This window comes from Triticum urartu, chromosome 6 (genome assembly GCF_003073215.2).
Source record: "Triticum urartu cultivar G1812 chromosome 6, Tu2.1, whole genome shotgun sequence".
NCBI lineage: Eukaryota > Viridiplantae > Streptophyta > Magnoliopsida > Poales > Poaceae > Triticum > Triticum urartu.
In genome coordinates, this window is record NC_053027.1 from 372072942 (window position 1) to 372091145 (window position 18204).

General features: G+C 47.3%; 1 protein-coding gene across 4 annotated transcripts; it reads right to left on the bottom strand.

Moving 5' to 3' along the window:
• Positions 1-61: 61 nt before the first annotated feature.
• On the bottom strand, positions 62-15598 carry LOC125513552 (mRNA export factor GLE1-like). Of its 4 annotated transcripts, none has more exons than XR_007286003.1 (15): positions 15389-15598; positions 15145-15291; positions 14915-15061; positions 14235-14358; positions 13123-13271; positions 9620-9791; positions 9132-9330; positions 4644-4738; positions 4378-4448; positions 3004-3085; positions 2417-2512; positions 1729-1812; positions 1323-1451; positions 743-861; positions 62-654 (listed from the first exon to the last, which is right to left on the bottom strand). XR_007286003.1 is itself a non-coding variant. In XM_048678679.1 (15 exons), coding segments are annotated over exons 1-15 (1836 nt in total). In that variant the 5' UTR covers positions 15391-15590; the 3' UTR covers positions 62-435. The 4 variants fall into 4 exon arrangements, 3 of the variants coding, with proteins under 3 accessions (XP_048534636.1, XP_048534635.1, XP_048534638.1); XM_048678679.1 differs by having other exon boundaries at positions 743-865; positions 14235-14355; positions 15389-15590; XM_048678678.1 differs by having other exon boundaries at positions 743-865; positions 15389-15590.
• Between the last annotated feature and the right edge of the window lie 2606 nt (positions 15599-18204).

An 18204-nucleotide genomic window follows, 5' to 3' on the forward strand; every position in this document is an offset into this window, starting at 1 on the left:
TTCATAAGCAGATATATGACATCTAATATGATTTATCAAGTGTTTATGTTACAAACAATAATTTGATCAACGCAGATGAATTATATTCAGAACAACGTTGACTTCAAACTGACATAAGGTTTGCATCCCATAGTATACATCACAAGAAATCGCATGACCTCCACCAAGTGGCACTTCTATCCTAATTTACTACTCCCTCCGATCCATATCTTAGACATATTTCAGGCTAGATACATCCATTTGAGCGAAAAGTAATTTGGATTGGAGGGAGTAACATGGTGGAAGTCCATCCAAAATAATCTTCAAGACAATTTTAGGCTTCTCCATAAGTTACACCCACGGAGCTTACTCCCTCGGACGAAATAGATGCACCAACTGGCAACTACTGCTGCTAATCATAGCTGATAGCTCTCCATGCCGATCTGATGTTAATTTTCACAAGAACATTTTCGATAGCAGCTGCTGGGCAAGGTACTGCCCTTCTGGCTCCTCCAGATAAATTTTGTCATTCAGATAATTCTGTAGATTATTGATAGCCTCTGGCTGAACTTTCGAACCTTGTGCTTTCAAAGCTGGTATGAAGTGCCGCGATATTACATCTAGAATTTTCATGAACTGTGATCCATATTTCTTGTGAAGCGCAAAACCAGCGACCTAAAAGAAGAACAATCCTGGTTAGCTACAAGTCTGCATACACAGATAGTCAGACACACGGCACACAAGTCCTGATGCGGATCTCTACCTTGAGGAAAGCATGAAGGGCAAAAGCAGTGGCAGGGATCGCCGGGATAGTATTGAGGAACATTGCAAGCCATTTCCATCCCTCGGCTAAGCCATGTGGATGCCGCACACCTTTGATTTCTGTCTGTAGACAAAGTTATGCGGTCATATTTCTGCTCTACTGAAAAACAGCAGTTTGTTGAACACAAGTCTTCTATTTAAATATAATGTGATAGCATACAACATGGTACTGCCTCCATCCCAAAATTCTTGTCTTAGATTTGTCTAAATACGGATGTATCAAGTCACGTTTTAGTATTAGATACATCCGTATCTAGACAAATCTAAGACAAGAATTTTGGGACGGAGGGAGTACATAATAACTTGTCAAGGTTCATCATGTTGTCATTGCACAAACCATGGCAAAACGTAACTTGTTATCACTGTGCTGAAATTAAAAATAATGGATTGCAGTTAACAGGAAAACAGCCTATTGTTACGGAAAGGGCAGAACATAAAATGCATATTTACTACCAAATCTCAATCAGACTTAATTGATGTTTTTACCAAACTGATTATGTCTAGACAAGGACTATACACACCTGAATCATGGCAGCATAGAGTTTGACGTATGCAACAACATTTACCAAATACTTCTCAGTGCTCTGAAGTTTTCCATCTTCTTCCTGGTAGCCAATAAGCCTGAAGTAATCTGTGTTTCGTGCTTGTGCCTAAGCAATTACAGATGATGAGATAATCCAAAAATATAAGCCAAATATATGGGCCAAAAAATATCAAAATAGTACACATTTCCAAACCATAAAATCAGGTGCATTCACAGTTTAAACATAGATATAACTCTGAGATTTGAAATATTGTATCTTTTGGGCACATCCTCCAAGAAATGGCAACACCAAAAACATAACGGCTTCTGTTTTTTCACCACCTCAAATATAAGCAAGAAGATAAGAAAGCGCTGCTAAAAAGTTCAGTCACATCAAGACGTACATTTAAAGCATGGAGATGCTTTGGAACTGTGTACATGCAAACTTTGTTGAACTCAGCCAGAAGATAATCCATTGCATCTGGTACCTGAATTACACACAGAATTGTAACTGATTGATTATCATCATACTAGAGCTGCAGCAAAGATTGCACACATCTGAAGCCATATGAAATAGGAAAATTTTCATCTTGATAGCAATCTGAGGATGCATAATTGCTTTTAAGACAAACAAATTGACAGCATATGTATGTTACACCATGTCGCACTTCTGTATCTGAGCTACTCAGAGACCATTTAAATTAGCATAAATTAAATACAAAATAATTGTTGTCAGACCTCAGTTCCACACAATTCAAGCTGATATGTCATGCAAGCAAACTATATTTTCACCAAGACTACTTTAACTATCACAAGTTCACAATAAGTCCTGGTAAACAAAACTGCAGCATGTGCACTTGTGCCTACCAGAATATCAAAGATATGTTACATGTACCAGACCTGCAAGAAAGAATTATCCACATATTATCTGTTCAGAAAGTTAAGAGTTTTCAGATTTACTTAATTATATAGTCATGTTGCCTGTTACATATACTGAAATGACACCAACAAAATAGCAAATTGTAGTGATCAATCCACTCAGACTCAGTAATGACTAATGAGCAGTAACACTCTGCAAAGCGAAAAAGATACCTGATTGGTAACTAGTAGCATGACATATCCACAAGCAAAGGCCAATTTTCCAAAGGTTTTGTCCGTCGGATTCCGACTCTTGACTATTGAAATCATCTGTAAAGTAATATCACGTAATTATTGAAGTGTACAATATTGAGAAAATGGGTCAATATGAGTAGAAGTCACGTAACTTTCCACAATGCTAGTTTCAATTCATGCATGGGTGCGTAACTATGTTCAAAACAAGATATCAGCAGCTACAGAAAACATACCATCTAGACTGTAGTATAAAGACTATGTAAATATAACAAATCAATTAGTAATACCATGTTTCTCCCCAAAACAGAAGGTGTCACCATCAATGCACCAGCTAAAGTACATAAACAAGAAAACCATGATTTGCTAATGATTCATGTTTCTAAAGCAAGTGCTTAAGTTTTCATTTACATATGTAACTCTACTGATACTTAAATAGAACCAATCCTGCCAATAACCATGAATGCATGATCATTCTATAGGCCCGTGGACTGGTTTGATAAGCCAGACATATATCATGATGTTTTCTAAAAAGAAAATATAGCAGATAAATGTAGGCATGTAGCTACCTTGTCTGCAAATAAACGACAAGCGATTGGACGAGGACAATCCTGTCCATCTAAAGCTTTAATAAGCTCACTAGCCCTGGCCCTGCAAGGAACAATTAAGCAAGGATTCAAGTTAAATAAGAACTCATACCAAATGTTGACCTAACCAGCAACAGGTATGAACAAACTAACTAGTATTTGTATTTATCATGCACAAGCAATTAAGAAAGAAAGAAGACAAGGGAACAATAAATCAGAACTGACAACCATGCAGGCATGGTGGTAAAATTGACAGCAACAGATGCTTAGAAGCAAGCATCCACAACTTGAGCAATAATTGAATGGTGCAAGCTAATGATGGATTATGCCTGATAAACATTAACTTGAATTGCTAATATGACAGTAAGGAATGCCAGATTATTCTGGTGGCATATAAAACAGTGATGTAGCCCGCTTCTCATTTCCCAAACCATATTGAATCACTTCAATATATATATATTTTATCTTTCCAATGAACATATCACAATTCAGTCCCTCAATTTTCTATGCATAGCAATCATTTCACCTCTGGTGAGAGCATATTGAACCACTTCCGATGTGGCATTCATTTAGAACCATTGTGATTGTTTACAAAAAGGAATTACCACTTGATTTAACTAGGGTATATGAATAACTAATTAGTTACTGCATTTGATATTCCTCTTTCTGTCACTCAACAACAGAAACAAGCATTTTTCTTGAAGAAACAAGTTACTGGTAGTAAGTTTGCATGTCAGTCTAAGAGACAGCTGTTCCCACTATTTTAATCCAAAGTGATACAAAAATATTTGTGAAGGACCCCAAAGCATTGGAAATCCTCTATTCCTAAATAGTTGCAACCCACTATCTAATTTTCCTCTCCATAGTCATAAGTTACTTTTTTGGCATTAATATTCAAGCAAAACACGCCACCTCATCAACTCATGCATGTCTTCTTAGGAACTTCATGCAAAATGCTTTTACATTAGTTTTAGTTTATTTAGCACTTATTTATGCATTTAAGAATAGAGGATTGCTGCAGCAACACGCGAGGTATTGTCTAGTAACTTTAACCTTGATGCCTTACTGCATGTATTATGGTTGTCATTTCTTAAAAATATGGCATCAATGTGGAATTGTGGATGATTCTTCAATTTTCCAACAGCCCTTGTCAAGTTAGTTCCAGGTTGTCACAATGGTAGCTTTCTTGTATTTTAAGTGTCCTTATCTGAACTGAACTCTGGCATTTAAGGAGTATTGTACTCCCTCCATCCCAAAATAAGTGTCTCAACTTTATACTAACTCTAGTACAAAGTTGTAATAAGGTCAAGACACTTATTTTGGGACGGAGGGAGTATTTGTTAGTTGTATACTCACTTGACACTGTCGGTAGTTGGCATAAGTTTACTGATAGACTTTCCAATTTGTCGGTCATATCGGCTATACTCCTGCACAATATAACATGGTATCAGTCAAATACAGCCATACAGGTAAGCAGCGTACTAAATATAGGTCAGGGACTGACATATAGCGGTACAGTAGAAACCCAGAAAGGGTTGACAGATCAGAATTAGCAAATCAAGCAGTTGCAGCAAGTTGTTCAAAATTGCAATTGAGGACAAAGATCCTTCAGAGAATAAGACCTTGCTGAGGTAAATGTTTGATGGCACTTGGTCATGTAATGCGAGCCTCCGTGATTCCGCTTCTAATGCAGAACTATCAGCATAGATTTTTATTCCTGGAATAAATTTTAGTTAATTAATTCATTAAACACAATCCAATAAATCAAGCTACAGCAGATAATTTTTTTTCCTCAAATGAGGGAAAACACCTCACCCCACTTAACAATGCAGTTGGGAACCAACGGTTTGGATAGATAGCAAACTTGATATAGAAATAGAATATTATTGGTAAACTGTGAGTGCATGAAGGTGCAAATACCAATGTTGTTTCATGCAAGCACTGGACAATCCTTAGCATGGTTCCCAAAATCCAACACAGAATTTTAAGAGTAAATAATGCCCGCAGTACAACAACTTGGCTTGAGGGGCACTTTAGTCCAATATCTCACAAAACACTTGTTTGGCACCCTGGACTTGGCTTGCGTGGCACATACAGTTCAAAAAATACACCTCACAATCGTCCTTCCCTTGTGCCTCGTCGCCTCCATTCCTCGCCAGAAGCTTGGGAGCTGCAGCAGCTGCTTCCATAAACAGGTCATTTGGAGCTGCCATGGGCTCGTCATCGGCCAAGTGATGGAGGAGGATGAAACTGTATTGGAAGCTGGTTGATAGCCCAGACTGCAAGCGGAGGGGTGGTGAAAGTGTACACTTTCGTTGACGACGGGGAACTTCGACAAGGACTACTACCAATGCCTGAACCACAACCTGACTTAAATAAAATGCACCAGAGATCGCGGGCTGCCGAGCAGTCGCCATTGTATCACTCGCTTCCTGCCTCAACAACAACAACAACAACAAAGCCTTTAGTCCCAAACAAGTTGGGGTAGGCTAGAGCTGAAACCCATAAGATCTCGCAACCAACTCATGGTTCCGGCACATGGATAGCTAGCTTCCACGCACCCCTGTCCATGGCTAGTTCTTTGGTGATACTCCAGTCCTTCAGATCCCTCCTTACAGACTCCTCACATGTCAAGTTCGGTCTACCCCGACCTCTCTTGACACTATCAGCACGCTTTAGCCGTCCGCTATGCACTGGAGCTTCTGAAGGCCTGCGCTGAATATGCCCAAACCATCTCAGACGATGTTGGACAAGCTTCTCTTGAATAGGTGCTACCCCAACTCTATCCCGTATATCATTATTCCGGACCCGGTTCTTCCTTTGTGTGCCCACTTGCTTCCTGCCTCCTCGAGTACGTCAAATCAATTGGGGATACATGGACGCGATTACGAGGTTACTAAAGTTCGTGCCGGGGGGGGGGGGGGGTTGTTATGGCCGGTTTAGCTAGGCCCACTGGGCAATCTTAGCCCACAAGTTATCTTAGGTTAATTCTTATGCAAGTTATCTAGGTTATAAATATAGGCTGTAAGACTCTTTTTGGAATTAAGCAATAAGAAGATTATCTCTATTGCCCGGCTCCCAGAGGAGCCGGAACCCTAGCCGCCCCCTGCCTCTTGCGCTGCCGCCGCCATCCTCCTCTCCCGCGACGGCGCCCAGCCGCCGGCGCGGCCGCTCATCGCCACGCCCAGCCCCCTCCTTCCCCTACTGCCTACGGCCAAGACCGGGCAGAACCCTAGCTCCTAACACCTTGGTATCAGGTACCCGGGTTTCGACCATGTCTTCACCGCCTCCAAACCCGCCACCACCGCAGCCGCCGCTGCCCAACGCCTCCCCCACCGCCGCTGCCACCAATTCCACCAACGCCGCCGCTGCGTCGCCGGGCACCACGGCCTCCCTATCGGCGCCAATCTCCCCCGCACCCGGCACCACGCCGGGCCAGGGCCAGCCACAAACCCCCCTCCAGCAACCACCGCCGTCGCCTCCCCCAGCGCCGCCGCAGTTCACACCGAAGGCCATGGCCGGCGTGCTCAACGACCTGGTCGTCGCGGTCCAGGGCATCCGCCTCTACTTGGCGGGCCCGTACGGGCCGCCTCCACCGCTTCATCCGGCCGCGTCCGCGGGCCAGCAGGCGCTGCCATGGTACTCAGTACCGGCGGCTACCCGGCGCTTTCCCCACCGGCGGCTTCGACGCCGCCTTGGCCGCAGTGGCCGACGCCGTTCGCGGTGCCAACCGCGCCGCCCGCCACCACCCAGGGACCGCAGTGGCTGACCTGGGCCCCGCCGCCCGCGCCGTCCCTCACCGCGCCATCCCTCCCGGCGGCAACGGTGCAGGTTCCACCACCGCCCCCGCCCAACCCTAGCCTGGGCCGGTCCTCGCCGAGCGGCCTTCCGATCCAGGAGGTCCGTTTCCCTTCGTCACCGTCGCCACTTCCTGGCTGGCTCCACGGGCCGCCGTCAGCTTCCACGGAGGCCCGGCCACCGTCAGGGTTCCAATTGCAGCCTGAGGCGTCGGGAGCCACAGGGGACTACGCCGGCCCTTCCACCCTGGACCGAGCTCCGTCATCAGCCCTCCGTACCGCCGAGGCAGTGGGCCAGGGCGCGCCACACCAGCAGCCGCCCCGGTTCGCAAAGATCGACTTCGCCACGTACGACGGTTCAGACGACCCGCTTAACTGGCTCAACCAGTGTGACCAGTTCTTCCGTGGACAGCGCACGCCCGCGTCGGAGCGCACTTGGCTGGCTTCCTACCATCTCCGCGGGGCCGCCCAGACATGGTACTACGCCCTCGAGCAGGACGAGGGCGGCATGCCACCGTGGGATCGCTTCCGCGAGCTATGTCTTCTTCGATTCGGACCACCGGTACGCAGGAGCCGCTTGGCCGAGTTGGGCCGCCTACCGTTCACCTCCACGGTGCAGGATTTCGCCGACCGCTTCCAGGCACTAGCATGCCACGTGCCTGGTGTGACGGCCTTACAGCGGGCGGAGCTCTTCGTCGGCGGCCTTCCCGACCACATCCGCGTGGACGTCGAGATGAAGGGGCCACAAGACCTTCAGACGGCCATGTACTACGCCCGCGCGTTCGAGCGCCGCGCGGTGGCCATCCAGCAGGAATCACCGTCCCGGACCGCCGGGTTGCTACCCGGGCCGGATTCCGCGCAGGGTCGGCCTGCGCAGGCTTCTGCGACACCCCTCGTCGCGACCGCGGCGCGGCAGTTCCGCCGGCTCACATCAGCCGAACTGCTCGAGCGTCGTCGCCAAGGGTTATGCTTCAACTGCGACGAGCCCTACACGCCCGGCCATGCCTGCCCGCGACTCTTCTACATGGAGGTTGCAAACTACATTCCGGAGGACACCGTCGCCGCCGACCTGGCCGCCCCAGCTGTCGAGAAGGTGTTTGACGCTGGTTGATCGCCTCCAGGAGTTCCGCAAGCGCTTCCCCACCTTACAGCTCGAGGACGAGCTGTTTGTGCAGGCGGGGAGAAGTGTTATGGCCGGTTTAGCTAGGCCCACAGGGCAATCTTAGCCCACAAGTTATCTTAGGTTAATTCTTATGCAAGTTATCTTAGGTTAATTCTTCTGCAAGTTATCTAGGTTATAAATATAGGCTGTAAGACTCTTTTTGGAATTAAGCAATAAGAAGATTATCTCTATTGCCCGGCTCCCAGAGGAGCCGGAACCCTAGCCGCCCCCTGCCTCTTGCGCTGCCGCCGCCATCCTCCTCTCCCGCGACGGCGCCCAGCCACCGGCGCGGCCGCTCATCGCCACGCCCAGCCTCCTCCTTCCCCTACTGCCTACGGCCAAGACCGGGCAGAACCCTAGCTCCTAACAGGGGTCTTGCAACAACTATAGAGGATAGGAGATATGTGGGCTCGTCATGCCCGGCGCACGTATGAGTTGTGACTCTGTCCACGCACATGTGGGATGGCTATGTCCACTGCATAAGCGTCATGGCGCCACATGGATCTTACGTGATCCCACAAGCCAAGTTACGGGTCCCGAACGAGCATTTTGCAAGTTATTGCACTGCGCCGTTATTGCTGGTATTTTAATAATACAAGCTGTCACATTGACAATTTCTGAAGAATGTAAGAAATAATTTCTGCAAAAAGTGTATCTCCACCCAGGTTGATTCACACCCTGTATTCTCTCTTTTTCCCCTACTTCAGAAGGTTATGAAATAATTTTAAAAACATATGGTGTTGAACATGCTAATATGTGTACACCTGCAATTTTTGGTGAAATATATGACCCCATGCAGCATACACATGAGAAACAAATTTTGTACCCTTGGATAGCATGCTATTAACTACTCTACCCTGTACTAGTTTTTTATGTTCGTATCAATTTTTGCAAGTGTACACGCTATGCCTGGATGAAGATTCATGAATATTTTTTCAACTTATTACACAACTTCTGAAATGAACCAAAAGGAGACATTATTGGGTGTGAATTGACCCGGTTTGAGAAAATCCACTATAATAACTTATGCAAGCGTTAACTCCACTTTAAGTGCACAAAACGACATAAAATATGGAGTTTAGCTACAAGAGTTTAGAGGTAACTGTAAAAATTTTGACTTTGCAAATCAGTTCTATAGAAGTGAAACACACCTGGTAATTCTGATTTGATTTCAGTACTGATTGCCATTATTGTTGCATGGGCGACACTTTTCTGAGAAATTTGGCTAGATGTGGAAACTGCTTCTGCCCTCGATTTAGCAGCTTCCTTTTCTACAGCTTCCTTTTGAGCAGCTTCATATGCTGCTTTCTGTGCGTCAGCTGCTAATTTTGCAGTTGCCTTCTGCCTGGCCTGCATCATCATTCATGAACTTTTCAGGTTAAGTGCACGGACATTTTAACTGACTAGAAGTTAACTGAAGAAAAATGTTTCCTGAAATAACAACTGTTAATTAAAAACCTAGGAAAAATCAGAGTACATAACTGGAGGAAAGAAGTAATAACAACCAACAAAATATTAGTTTGATCGATACAAAACAACTCACTCCACACCAAATGTTACAGAAATGTACTAGGGCCTCAAATACCACATCATGTGTATAAAAACAGACCAGACAAACGACAAATCTGGGCAAACAAACCTCTGCTTCTTGTCTGGCCCTTTCCTGTTTTATTTTTTCTTCCTTCATAGATTGCTCCCTTCGTTTAGCTTCTTCAACAGCTGCATCATCTCTTATTCTACGTTCCACAATCTGGGATTTCTGTTCATGATCCCTTTGGACCATAGATAAGTGTTTATCGAGTACTTCTGCACTACAAGAAGCAGTAAGGTAACATGATAGTGAGTCTAACAGAAGATTATTATAGATTAAAAGTGTTACAACATACATGATGTGATGTTGTGAGTCTCTGACTCAGAAGTCACATAGTTAACGGCTCAATGGTAACATTATACTTGGCAGATTGTGTCCCTAAGACCAAAGGTTATCTTTCTTAAAAACATAAAACTAAGAAGAATGAATTGGAATGTTAGGCTTTAAATGGTACAATTGTCAGATATTGTAACAATAACGCACAGAACTAGAAAGTTAATATAATCATATAATTTGTAGTTTAACAGAACATACACACTCCTGAAACAAGCAGGGAAATGACATTTTGATAAAGAAAAAGAGACAGTCGGTACAAAAGATGTCATCATATCAGGTCCCCAATAGAAGATCTCTTGGGATGCTAAGATAGATATATGGTACCAAAGCAAATAGATTACATAACCAAACACTGTTTTCAAGAGTCAAGAACCTAGGTCCCATACTCTCATCATTTGGCCAAATTCCACATTACAAGCATACGAACATGGAGTATGTTCATATTATTATGCATGACACAGCTCTAGTTGTGTTATGGCGCTGCTAGAAGGAGGGCGCGAGAGGGCCGGCCGAGGGCCTTTTGCCCACGGCCGGGCAAGATGGAAGGGATTTCCTTCTTAATTCTTGCTTGATTAGATTGATACATCTCCTCTCTTTATATAGAGAGGTTTACTTGACTCCCAAGCAAGGCTTACTTGACCCTAAGCAAGCGACCCTTATCTCTAATTAACCCTAAGACTAACGGGCTATACCGCCAGCCCAGGCCATTAGGCCCATTACGTACTCTAACATGTTATGGCGCTGCTAGAAGGAGGGCGCGAGAGGGCCGGCCGGGGGCCTTTTGCCCACGGCCGGGCAAGATGAAAGGGATTTCCTTCTTAATTCTTGCTTGATTAGATTGATACATCTCCTCTCTTTATATAGAGAGGTTTACTTGACTCCCAAGCAAGGCTTACTTGACCCCTAAACAAGCGACCCTTATCTCTAATTAACCCTAAGACTAACGGGCTATACCGCCAGCCCGGGCCATTAGGCCCATTACATATTCTAACACTACACCCCACCTGGACATGCAGCTTGTCCTCGAGCTGCAGCCTAACCAACTTATAACCATGACTCGACGCAACACAGACCTAACACCTAAAAACAAGCCTTTTACATCTCGGCTTGTTTTATTACTCTCAACCTGAAATGGACTGAGATGATTTATTTTGGACCTCTTAACAAAAAGTGGATACCATCAGCACGTCGGACGTGCACGTGTACAGCCACCTGGATCCCATGGACACCATCTGGACAAAAGGAGTGCATGTGTATGGCCACCTGGAAGTGGTCGCAAGAGCGACCAGCAGAGGCGCCCTCGCGGCGGCCGGCGGCGGAATGCAGTGGTGCTACGCGGTGCGCTCTTGTCGGTGACACCATGCCTTCTCCCCGCCGGACGGCTGTTGGTCGGCACCGCACATAGAAGAGTGGAGGGCTGTCGATGGAGAATGGCGAGGAGGGGTGCGCCTCCCCAACCGCCGATGTCGCAGACTTTGAGGGCGCTGTTCGTGGGGAAAACAGCATGCCCAAGATCCCTGATGCAGCGGACAAGATCGAGGTCCTTTGCGCAGCGAAACGCAACTGGGAGGAGCGGCAGCTGCAGACCACGCAACTCCCGCACACGCCGACGCGCTAGGAGGCCGTGTGCAGCAGCCTGCAGCCTCACCGCCGCTGACACGTGGCGGGTTGTGATCCAAGCTGGAAGCGGTGACGACGACGGCGGGAACTTGATCTGCTGGATGGGGACGCCCTGAGGAAGCGGTGATGGCGACGGCGGGAACTTGATCTGGTGGATCGGGACTCCCGTCGGCACGGTCGATGCGGGGCCGGAGCTGACCGGCGATGGCTGTTGCAGTTGCAGCGGCTGCTGCGGCGGAGCGCCGGGCGCGGCGGAGGTCGCCAGGAGCGGTGGCTGCCACTGCAGCCAGGGCGGGGCGGTGGTGGCGGTGGATGGCAGCTGCTGCAGCGGCCCGGTGAGCGCGGCGGAGGCCACCTGGTGCGGCGGCTGTCACGGCAGCCAGGACGGGGCGGTGGTGGCGGTGGATGGCAGCTGCAGCGGCTGCTGCAGCAGCCCGGCGAGCGCGGCGGAGGCCGCCTGGTGCAGCGGCTGCCACGACAGCCAGGACGGGGCGGTGGATGGCAGCTGCAGCGGCTGCTGCAGCAGCCTGACGAGCGTGGCGGGGGCCGCCTGGTGCGGCGGCTGCCACGGCAGCCACAGCGGCGCGGTGGCGGTGATGGGCGGCGCAGCCGGGTGCGGCCCGTAGGACCCGGCCAAGAACAGGCGGATCTCCTGGACCGCCTGTGTTAGGTCCCGCAGCGCCCCGGACACCTCCTCCGGGGTGAGGACGACGGGGGCGGGCGCGACGGAGGATCCCGGCGCGGGCAGGAGCGGGGCGACGGTCGTGGTGGTCGCCGGAGGCGATGAGGTGACCGGCAGCGGAAGAGACGGGTTGTGCGGCGGTGAAGACATGATCGAACCGAAGCTAGCTGATACCAAATTGTTATGGCGCTGCTAGAAGGAGGGCCCGAGAGGGCCGGCCGGGGGCCTTTTGCCCACGGCCGGGCAAGATGGAAGGAATTTCCTTCTTAATTCTTGCTTGATTAGATTGATACATCTCCTCTCTTTATATAGAGAGGTTTACTTGACTCTCAAGCAAGGCTTACTTGACCCCTAAGCAAGCGACCCTTATCTCTAATTAACCCTAAGACTAACGGGCTATACCGCCAGCCCAGGCCATTAGGCCCATTACGTACTCTAACAAGTTGTAAGCAAGAAAAAGGCAAACTCATTATGCAAATTAGTTCGCACTTGAACATTGAAACCTAAAACTTCTATAAAAAATCACTCCTTGCTCACATAAGCAGCATACAACAACAACAACAAAGCCTTTAGTCCCAAACAAGTTGGGGTAGGCTAGAGGTGAAACCCATAAGATCTCGCAACACAGCATACTTCAAAAAAATATAATCAGGGACACTGTGTATGGTGGAGAAACAACAAATAGAGAATTAAACTTATAGACTAGCAGTAGACTGTTATGTGCCAAAAGTCACCAGTAACTAAAGATAGTATGCTATATGAAGCTTAATGCTGGACTAGTATGAGAACTCCCCTTACATCTTAAATAAGTATTACTAACCAAAGATCCAGTAAAATATAAAATTTCTGTGATTCTAAAAAATTGCAATATAGTTTTAGAGGCGCTAGAAATAAAAAAAATATAAGTACGTACATTTTTCTCTGGAATTGGACATCTAGCCTTCTATCTATCTCTTTTCGTGATTCTGCATATTTCTGAAGTCGAGCAAATGCAGAGATTGTTCTCTGGATTTCATTTTGGTGGCATACCTCCAACGAAGATAACTTACTTCTAACTTCCTCCTGAAGATTAAACAGCATGAGTGAAAAATAAAACTATTTAAAGTAGCAAATAAGGGCTGTGCCACAGTAGATCGTTGTCAAAGCAAGACAATGACACTGTTCAAAAAATATTTAAATAATTAAATTCAATAAAGTTGCATAATGAATATTGTTCGATCAGCAAAGTGAAGTGTCATCACAGAAATACATGTCTACTACAATGCATCTTTATACTTGTGTACTATTATCACATCAAACGTGTCATAACTTAAGAAATGACATTTTTGTTAAAATCCTGGAGAAATCTATTCTCCACTATCCAGCTATAATCCAAGATCGAAAAAAAATCACCCAAAAGAAAAGACAATAAGTGTATGTAGAATAGGCAAATCAACATTTACCCAGATGCAATAATAAGAAATTTACTTCTTTGGGGTCCCTGTTATTTCACTCCCTGGATCGTAATATTCATTGTGCTAAACTTTCATGTGTTCAAAATTCTCATGTCAAGTTGCCAACTAACAGAAGTACCATTCTTCTTTTTTTTTGTTCCTGCAGTACGTACAACTTTTTTCTTTGGTTCCTGGATCGTAATCTTCATTGTGCAGAACTTTCATGTCTCATTATGTAAATTATGTTCAAAATCTCGAGGTGTGTTCCATCAATTGTCAGCATAGCATGTCCAGTAAGCTTAAACAGAACCAAGAAGCTCCATCCAGATATTAAATCTGTAAGATGGACGAAAAGATGTGAAGTGCCCACATGCCCGGAACACTTAAAAAGGTAGTTGTAATACACAAACCTTTGCAGAAAAAAAATACATTCGTCCCAGTATAACTAACAGTTACCCTAAACTGCAATGACGACAAATGACAAAAATGCAACGTGTTCTACTACTGAGAGATCAAGGTAAAATCATGGAAACATCACTAGCATGCTGTGTTTATTAGAGAGGAACAACAGAGTAGAATTTCCAGTACACACTTGAATTTTGAGATGATGATCGCGTTCCAGCTCAAGCAGAATGCTTTTCTCTAGGCTCCTTTTCTCCATCAGGTGGTATGATGTACTACCGCTATCTAATTCATCCCCTGATTCTTCAAAGCTGCTAGGAATAAATAAATGAGATAACTTAGCTCAGTATGTGGTAAATGAACTGTGATGTGCTTATTTTTTAAGCTGTTGCAGATAAGAATTCCCTAAAGTTCATTGCTCTTCTTTGTAAATAAAATTAAATGTGGATAAATCCGGTTGACTAATGATTGTCCTCTAACACTCCATCTAATGTGTTCTGCAATGAGAAGTTATAGAATGATTGAAAGATAGGCAGGTAACCAAACACTCAATTTCCAAAGGCGGCTCAACACCATGAGTTTATCATAATCCACCTCAGTGTCAAACTGAGCCTTAGAACACATAACATACATACACTCACGAGGCAGACTTCTATTATTCTGCATAGCAAACAAGAAAAGAATGATGCAGGCATAGTTAATGGCTCAATGGTACCATTATACTTTGCAGGTTGCCGCTAAGACCAAAGGCCATCTTCAGCTTAGGAGATGTCAGACGGTCCGTTTCAGGTGATATTGACAAACTATGAAACAAAAAATTCATGAGAAAAATGCAACTGCAGGAACCAAATTGCAGTATCAAGCTCTCACCTGCATTCGAGATCATTACATGAGAACCTGGCTCCGGTCACAAGAGCCCGGGCATCCTCATTATCGTTATCGTCTTCCTCGTCCGTGTCGTCTTCCTCCTCAATCCGCATCACAAAGGCCTTCTTCCTTGCGCTGCCACCGCTAGCCCTAAATAGACCAAAAAATAAACGCAGAGTCAAATTCATCGGCAAATAAAACGAGCGTACAATTGCGAGGGAGATGCGACATACCACTCCGGCTGCTGCTTGAGGGGCGTGGGGGGCGCGGCGCGGCGGGTGGCTTCGAGTGCGTCGAGCTCGGTGAGGACCTCGCCGAGGGTCCAGCTCGGGCGGGGGTCGAGCGCCCTGGGGCATCGCAGCTCCAGGCGCGTGAACGCCCTGCGAGGAGGTGGGCAGGGGAAGCAAGGTCAGTCTCGACGAACACCGGCCAGATGGAGGCAGCGGGGGTGCGAAAAAGGGCGATGCGGGGGGTTACATGGCGGTCGTCGCCGGCGAGGCAGCGCACGCGCCCTGCCCGGCCGAAACTTGACGAGGTGCCGCGCGACGGAGGTGCTCGGCGGGGGCGGGCGGCGGCCCTGGCGCCCAGGTGCGGTCGATTCAGCCAAGGCGTTTGAAAAGAAGGTCCCCGATTGGTGAAATCAGGTCAGGTCAGCGTCGGATCAACGCAGACTTGCCTGGCCTGAGGCGTCCCTCAGCGTCGGATCAACGCAGACTTGCCTGGCCTGGGGTAAGCCAGTGAGTGGTGCGTGGCCCAAATCGCGCGCCTGGCGACCGGCGAAAGCAGAGCCTGGGAACGACGTCGCTGAGGCACTGCCAGGACCTGAACCCGAACCCTGAATGCAACTCCAACGAGCACAGCAGAAAAGAAAGGAAAGATGCAGAGACAGATACCAGATGCACTTGTATGCAAAGTCTATGGGCGTGTTTTGTTGCCGTTTGCTACAGGGTCTGCATCGCATACATTTTCCAAATCAACCTGGTTAAACAAAAACAGACTCTAATACGCCATCTGTCAATTGTTTGGTTGCCTGCATCTAGTGTCCCTGCATTAGGTAATACCCAAGTGCATTTTGTTTGGTTGCCTGCATTGACTCGAGCGGCACATAAACACGTCGTTTGGTTGCATACGGCGTACATGTTGTGCTTATCTTGCACCCTAGTTGGTGAGCTTACCCACACCTAGCACACCAACGCCACAACACAGCAATGGCGATGAATTGGGCGAAGATGATGAAGCTCTTCAGGTTCAGCCCAAACTGACGATCCATGTTGACACCTCCAACCTTGCGACTGTCAACACTGTTGCCGTGCGTTCGCATCCAGTCGGAGTAAGCTTGTTCTGCTGCCTGCCTAGTCTTGAACCCTCTATGGTGCTGTTGCTATAAGATGCCACTTGTGCACTGGCCTCTTCCCATGAACTATAAACCCCTGAGACCTTACCGACGAACACGGCATACCACTTGCTCTAGCAATGCACAAGAGCAAGAGTTGAAGCAGCAAATCAATGGAGCACACAAGTAGCACACAAACAACAATGGAGCAGAAGAGAAGTAAAGCATGCATGATCATATGGCATAGCAAGTTCTTCCTAGCACTACCTTGGTGTTAACCTATCACCACATCCAAAAGAGGGTGTCGTCCTACCATCACAAGTTCACCATCAGCGTGAGGGGTTAGTATATACCACCTCACCAAAATATACAGACCATGAAATAGTTTTTGAGCCCTAGCTACACAAAATATACGTCGTCATCGTCGTCGTCGTCGCCACCGCCATCGCCGTCGGGGATCATGCACGCTCACAGGCAACACTACTCTAGTAGTAGTGCTTGCCCAGCCAGCTCCTGAGCCACAACATCATGTGAGCGTCGGCCATGGCAACGAACCCAACACCCTGAGCCTTGTTGTCAAGCAGGTGGCTGAGAGCTGCCATGAGAGCCTCATCGCTGAAGCCATCCTGGGTCATGATAGCGCCATACAGGTCAGGGTGGACGTCGAGGGGCTTGCACTCCCTGATGGTTGTTGCCACCTCCTTCACCGCCTCAGTCATGCTGCAGAAGACATTGATCTCCTCCTCCATCAGGCCTCCTCTCTTCCTCTTCCTATCATGGACGGGGTCAAATGGCTTGTCGAAGGGCTTCACAGCGGGCTTGTCAGGGCCATCGAGGACCTCGACGTCCGGGGTCCCAGGGAAGTCTGGCATGGGAGAACAAAGAGGCTCCCCCGAGCCCATGGCATGCTTCCCAGTTGCCAGCCCGAAGGAGAAGATGTGCTGCATCTGGTTGTAGTTCTGTATGGGTGTGTTGAGGAACTCAGCGTCCCTTGGATGGTCCTAAGAATGAAACACAAGTGTTTTTAGTTGCGATTAGGAGTAGGCAATGGTGGACAGTATGAAAAGGAAAAGGGATGTGAGCTAACCGCGACATGGCCGGCGTAGTGCTCTGCCTCCAGAACTATGGAGCAAGTGTTCTCATCCCATGAGGCACCGCTAAGGTCTCTCAGCCTGGACACTTGGATCCATCCACTTATCCACTTCCTCAGGTGGTTGTACACCTGGGTGGCAGACATCTCTTGCCCACAAAACTCGAAAACCTGCTTTGCAACGGTGTTCAAGTGCACCTCCTTGAAGGCCTTGTCAGTCCTAACTCCACTAGAGATGAGCTCACGCATCTTGTTCAGCATGAACGTGGACATGAACGGCTGCCACTTCATGTTGTTCGACCTACCATCCTTCTTTGCCTTTGCTGCTGCTAGCTTGAGTGCAGCGGCAGCAGCAACATCAGCAGTTGTTGGCTCAACGAGCACTACTGGCACATAGAGGGAATCAGAGGCGAACACCTCTGAATTAGGTGCCATCTGGGACATAGGCTGCGAGTCCTCGACAAACGATGGAGCAAACTGACTGTCGGACAAGACAAGGGCCTGACTAAGATCTTGTGTCTGCGTGGTCATGTCCTACAATCGTAGCACGCATTGACAGTAAGCATAGCACACAACATACCGGACAATCCATGAAAGCAGAAGCATACATGTACATGGTTCATCACTATCATAATAAGCACATGCTTCATTGCTACCCTACCAAGCAGACCGGACAATCTATGAGCAGGAACATACAACTACAACAAACATCATTCTACAAATGGACAACCAATAGCTATAAATCACAGATCTAAGCATGACTCAACACAAGCACAAAGTTCAACTTCAAACTCTACTACTAATCTAGCCTACCACATGCTTGAACATCTAGCCCTGCCACAAATTGCAACCGCAACATAGCAATCAACC

Coding starts and splice junctions, on each gene's coding strand:
- LOC125513552 (XM_048678678.1), bottom strand. Junction 15,062..15,144: donor CTCAAGCAGCAGCCGGAGTG/GTATGTCGCATC, acceptor TGGTCTATTTAG/GGCTAGCGGTGGCAGCGCAA. Junction 1,813..2,416: donor TGCTACTAGTTACCAATCAG/GTATCTTTTTCG, acceptor TGTGTAATTCAG/GTACCAGATGCAATGGATTA.